Below are 6317 nucleotides of genomic sequence, written 5' to 3'. Positions count from 1 at the left end.
GCTTGTGTCTCTAGCTGCATATGTAGCAGAAGATGGCCTAGTTGGCCATCATTGGGAAGAGAGGCCCCTTGGTCTTGCAAACTTTATAGGACCCAGCACAGGGGAATGCCAGGGTCAAGAAGTGGGAGTGGGTGGGTAGGGGAACAGGGGTGGGGGGAGGGTATAGGGAACTTTAGGGATAGCATTTGAAATGTAAATAAAGAAAATATCTTTTTTTAAAAAAAAAAGCTCCTCCTGGACTCTGCCTGCCTGGATGTTTACATGCTCCCACCTTGATGATAATGGACTAAACCTCTGAACCTGTAAGCCAGCCCCAATTAAACATTGGCCTTATAAGAGTTGTCTTGGTCATGGTGTCTGTTCACAGCAGTGAAACCTATCTAAGACACCTTCATGATGATATTTTGGTTTGGCTTGAAATTTACATAGATTTTGTGCATGTTGTCATAATCTCTGTGAGTTCATATGTGGAAAGGATATGTCTTTTTTGTAAACACTGTTTACTTAGAGTACTCACAACCTCTGGCTCCTAGAATTGGTCTACTTTCTCTTCCTTGATAACCTTGGAGCCTGGGGGAGAGAGGGTATGATAAGATGGCCCAAGTAGAGCTGAACACTGCAGTCTCTGTACTTGACCACTTTGGATTTAAGATGGAATTCACACTGCTGCCTAGGCTGGACAGGAACTCTTCATTTAGTCAAGGGTTTTTCTTTAAAAAAAAAAATCCAGACAATTTTCATTCCTCAGACACCAAATTTTGGAATTACAGGCTATAGCTATTATACTTGGCTTCAATTTTATATTTGTTTTCTTGATTTCCTTAGGTTCTTCTTTGCAAAGAACTGCATATTCTATCTAAAATTTCAATTTGGTACAAAATTATTGGTAATCTCATAAGTAAGAACAAGACTATGAATGTATTAACAGTTACATGTCTTATCTAATAGTCCTTGATCTTCCTAGTTTTCTTCTTTTTTCTTTCTTGGTATCTCTAGTTTATCTTGCATCTGTTTCTCTTGATTGACCTTCCTTGGAATTATTCCAATTTTACTGTTTTTTATTGTAAAAAATTACTTAATCTTCTAAATTTTGCTAGGCACATGTACTTAGATGATTGGTTTTCAGCCTTTTTATTAGATATTTTCTTTATTTACATTTCAAATGTTATTCCCTTTCCTGGTTTCCCCTCCGAAAACTACCTATCCACTACCCCCCTTCAGCCTTTTCTTTTTTGTTTTGTTTTGTTTTTGTTTTTTGAGACAGGGTTTCTCTGTAGCCCTGGCTGTCCTGGAACTCACTCTGTAGACCAGGCTGGCCTCGAACTCAGAAATCCACCTGCCTCTGCCTCCCAAGTGCTGGGATTAAAGGCGTGCGCCACCACGCCCGGCTCAGCCTTTTCTGATATACACATTTTAAGTGTATAGATTTGACCATAGGTACAGCCCTGTCTTCATCTTCAGATTCAATATTTCACTCTATTTTTGAATTCAAAACATTTGATGATTCCTTTTAACAAATGAGTTGTTTAAGAAATGTTACTTGCTTTCTAGACAGTGAAAGATTAAGTTTTCATTTTAATAGTTGTCTAGCTTAATGCTAGACATAGAACCTACTCCAAATAGTCATGCATAGTCTTTGTTGACTCTTGTCAGATTTGCTGTTGTCTGTGTTACTAGCAATTAGAGTACTGTACCCAATTGTACATATAAATGCCATACCTGCCCTTTCTTTGTTCCTATCCTTTCTTTCTTGGTTCTGTGTAGTCCATGTGTATTCAGTGTTGTTAGTCTTCAGTTTTTTTGCATAATATTCGAGCATGTACATTTATGTTTTTGTTTTGTTTTTAATACATAGTATCCCCTAGCCATCGTTTATATTTTGATTTTGAACTTAACACTACATCTTAGAAATCATTAGTACAGGGATTTTGGTGGTTTGAAAAAGTATGGCCTCCATAGAGTCATATATTTGAATACTTAGTCATCGTGGAGTGCAACTACTTGAGAAGGGTTATGAGGATGGCCTTGTTGGAGTAGATGGTGGCTTTGTTAAGAGGAAGTGTGTCAATGTGGGAGGGCTTTCGATTTGAATAATTTGAACTCTGACTGTTATGGACAATGTTGCTTTAAATATACCAACTATTTATTTGGATATGTGTTTTCAGTTTCTTGGAATTTTTCACTGCATGGTGGAATTTTTAGGTCACATAGTGGTCATGCTTAGCCATTTCCTCAAATGGCTAGACTTTCATGTTCATTGTGCTGTTTTACACAACTTTTTATGTGCATCACACAAGGGCTTCTGTTTTCTATATCCTGCCAACATAGGTAGTATCTTCTCTAAGAAGTAAATATTTTAGAACTTAACAAATTTCTAAAATATTAAGGATGTTGGTTCTTCCTATGGTTTGTTTGTGTTGTCTTTTTTTTTTTTTTTTAATTTAAACTTTTAAAAGCCAGAGAGATGACTCAGTGTTTAAGAGCACTGACTGTTCTTCCAGAGGGTGTGAGTTCAATTCCCAGCAACCACATGGTAACTTAGAACCTTCTGTAATGGGTTCATCCATTCTGTAATGGGATGTCCTCCTCTGGTGTGTCTGAGAATAGCTACAGTGTACCACTATACATAAAATCAATAAAATAAAGAATTCTTAAGAAGAATTTAAATTTTTAAATTAAACTATATTTGCATCACTTTTCTCCATCCCCATCCTCACTCTAATCCTTCCCATAATTCAGTTCTCTCTCAGATTGATGGCCTCTTTTTTAATTATTACTATAACATATAATATTTTCTGAGCGTTTTTAGTGTGGCATATATATAATATAATATAATATAAAATAATAATTAATATATATTAATTAATTTTTTTTCAGGACTGACTATTTTGTATTAGATAAGTTAGGGGCCTTATCCCTGGGAGAGGCTAAATTTCCCTTATTCATCAGTCACTAGTTCTTTGTTTCTGAGTGGGATCCCCAACAGCAGATACATCTACAACACAGTTGTACATCCACCTAAAGCCTATGGAACATTTTGGAAGAGGGGACTGAAAGATTGTTAACCAGAGGAACAGGAAGTCCAGTGTCAGGAATGGAAGCTACACCATATCTGAACAGTGTGGCTGCAGGTGTTTGTGCACATTGCAATGCAGAGGCCAGAGCAGGGTACCAGGTGTCTTTCTCTTATTGTTTTACACCTTATTGTTTTGAGAGAGGTTGGTTCTCTCAAGGGTCAGAAGGTGACCCTTTGGCCAACCAGTGAGCACAGGGGATTTGCATGTCTCTGCTTCTAATGCCAGGGTTAAAGGCATGTGTAGTTGTGCCCAGCTTGTTCCTTGTGTGCTGGAGATTTGAACTCAGGTACTCATGACTTCAGAGTAAAGTGCTCTTAAACACTGAGCCATCTCCTCGGCTCCCCTTGTTTTACTGTTTTTAGTTGGCAGTACTTAGTGTGCATAATGCCGAAAGTTTTATTTGAAAAAAGAATTTTTACTTAACTTCTGAAAAGTAGGCAGCAAACTGGTAAGTTTGTTCTTGCAGTGATAAAGCCCTACAAGGAAAGAGTAGGTTAAAAAAAAGGGAAGAGGGGTGTGCCATTGTGTTATTTTTAAATAAGTCAGTGAAGTTTTGACATTATTAAATAGGAGTCCTGGTCCTTAAACAAGGCATTTATGGCTCTCTATAACAGGCCTTGGTTATAGTGAGAGCCCAGTTATTGTGTGGGGTGCTAAATCCCTATTCTTCTTAAATATTTTATGCATACAGTATTCTCCTTAAATACTAGTGCATACTAGTATGATGACTAGAAGACAGTGTTGGTGACACAATTGTCAGATTGTAATTGCTATTCATTTTACACTGAAAATACTTTTTTTCCTTTCCCCCTCCTCAACAGAATATGACAGATACCTAGCATCTAGCAAAAGAATGGCAGCTGCTTATCTTGACCCAAACTTGAATCACACACCAAGTTCGAGTACTAAGACTCACCTGGGTACTGGCATGGAACGGTCCCCTGGTGCAATGGAACGAGTATTAAAGGTCTTTCATTATTTTGAAAGCGGTAATGAGCCAACCACCTGGGCCAGTATTATCAGGCATGGAGATGCTACTGATGTCAGGGTAAGTATGTCTTCTCACATGACATCTTTAAATAGTTATGTTTCAAAAGCATATAACTCCCTACCCCCCAAGTAAAAGACAAAGTAGTTTTTATTTAATGTCTTACTTAACTTCACATATTGCAGAGATGTTAATCTTTTCTTTCTGATACACACTCAACTGGCTAGGGATTGAAGTGTTACAGTACTAATAGTGCCTAACAGTGTGAGCCTGGTTTGATTTCCCAACACTTGGCAAGTAGGACCTTGTTCATATGTAAGTATTTTCTTAGGAAAATAATAACTAAATCTCATTTTATACTGCAATTTTGGTTTACCCACCTAATTATTTTAACCCTTAGAAAGGTATAGGGAACCGATGTAATTGAAATAACCTCTTATCTTGTAAAATAAAATGTTTTTTCTAGGAAGTGTAAATTTGGGAGTGTTCCTATATCTTCATATAGAACAATTTCTTTAGAAACCATTGAATGTATAATGTGTTTCAAAATGTTGTGGGGATGTAAAAGGTCTATATTAGTCAGCTTTCTCACACTGTAATAAAATTCTGATCCGTTGAGGTTGATTGTGCGTCCTAGTTCTGAGGTTCTAGTAAAGAAAGTGGTCTTGTTGCTTTAAGCCTCTGCCAAGGCCACATAACATAGTAGAGGCACATGGTGCAAACGGCTCCATTTCTGAGCCAGGAAGCAGATAAAGGAAGAGGAAGAGACTGTTGTGATCATTTAGCTCCCCTCTGGGATGCTCCAGCTCTTTTACTAGCCCTTCATCCTAGAAGTATCCCTACCCTAGTCACTAACCATAGCAAGCCCTTGCTTTTTACAGCTTAGGATCTGTAGGTCAGAGACATGGCATAGTGCAGAGCACTTTTTTCTAGGGTGTACTGTACACAGGCTGATGGGGTGTTGGGAAGCTTGAAGGAGCTACCACTGCAAAGGTCTGGATTTTTAAGGGTATGAGAGCTAGAGATTTAGGGAGGAGGCTGGCAAGACAAAGGGGAAAGTGTGTTTCAGAAAGTTAGATGTGAGCAAGTAGCATAAGGATTTAGAAAATGGAGTCAGTGTGGATTTCTAGGAGGCATTTGTTTTGGTGAGCTGTTGAAGATTCCTCTTCCCACTCTCCTCTTACCTGTATTTATTCTTAGAGAACAGGAGTCTCTAGTGATATGGTTAGCTTAAACAAGTCTTTCTCCTTTTTTTCTTTTTAACTACAATTAAATCAGTTTATTTATATTCCTTTACTGTTTTATTCAAAGAAATTGATAGATTTAAAGCTAAGTTTTTTTTTAATGAGTTATACTTCCCTGTTACCTCTGTACAACCACTCTATTGATGGACTGTGTTGATTGAAGGAGCATGATGTGGGGGGAGGTACTCATTTCTATGATATGGGGGTGTTAGAGACAGTCTTTCCTATCATCTCCACCTTTGTATATAGCGCCTCAGTAAGAGGAAGCCTCTTGTCTCCTGGTGGTGTGACCTGTAAGATGGGGACATGGGCATCTGAGAAATATGTGAGTGCCCAAAAGGTAATCACAGTTACGTGCAAGCTGTGCATCCAACTGTGATTAAAAATAGTTCTGACATGTTATTTTTTTCAGCCTTTAAAAACTGAGGCGCCCCTGTTGGCAGGTAGCATATACATTGTTCAGAACTTCAGGCAAATATCCTAGAGATATATGTGTGGTCAGTTCCTAACAGGAAACATTAACCAAAGCTGTGCAGTATTAGAATTGTTATTCCAAGAACATTGTACTGATATTTTAGAATAGTGACAAAGAAAACGTAATGTCCTCCAAATCCAAGAAAGAATTCTTATCTAGAAGAAAGAACACCTATTATCTAGTTTTCCCGTATAACAGCAGAAAGAGGGAAATGCCATAAGAGCATCTTTAGAGTGCTTAAGGAAATCACTAGTCTCTTTGAAACGGGCACCAGATGAATTGTTCAGTCAGGATTCTGACAAACATTGCCTTAAGAGGAACAGTTACACGAAAAGGTGGCAGTACAGAGCTTTCTGAGAACTTTTACATGGTATAATGAGCATGGACACAGTGAGCCCCAAAGAAAGTGAAGCCTCTCTCTGTTTCTCTCTCTCTGTTTCTCTCTCTGTTTCTCTCTGTTTCTCTCTCTGTTTCTCTCTGTCTGTTTCTCTGTCTGTTTCTCTCTCTCTGTTTCTCTCTCTGTTTCTCTCTCT

General features: G+C 38.1%; 1 protein-coding gene across 16 annotated transcripts in view; it reads left to right on the top strand.

Moving 5' to 3' along the window:
• Ptk2 (protein tyrosine kinase 2) overlaps window positions 1-6317 on the top strand; it is a 203730-nt gene that overhangs the window by 64962 nt on the left and 132451 nt on the right. For all 16 annotated transcript variants that reach the window (XM_021216199.2, XM_029548063.1, XM_021216196.2 and 13 more), the window contains one exon: window positions 3899-4125. In XM_021216199.2, the coding sequence (XP_021071858.1) occupies window positions 3931-4125 (195 nt within the window). In that variant the 5' untranslated portion in view covers window positions 3899-3930. The remainder of the gene's footprint in view (window positions 1-3898; window positions 4126-6317) is intronic.

The sequence above is a fragment of the Mus pahari genome, chromosome 17 (genome assembly GCF_900095145.1).
Source record: "Mus pahari chromosome 17, PAHARI_EIJ_v1.1, whole genome shotgun sequence".
Lineage (NCBI taxonomy): Eukaryota > Metazoa > Chordata > Mammalia > Rodentia > Muridae > Mus > Mus pahari.
The sequence above is the reverse complement of the archived record's forward strand: the minus strand, read 5'-3'. Positions and strand labels throughout refer to the sequence as shown.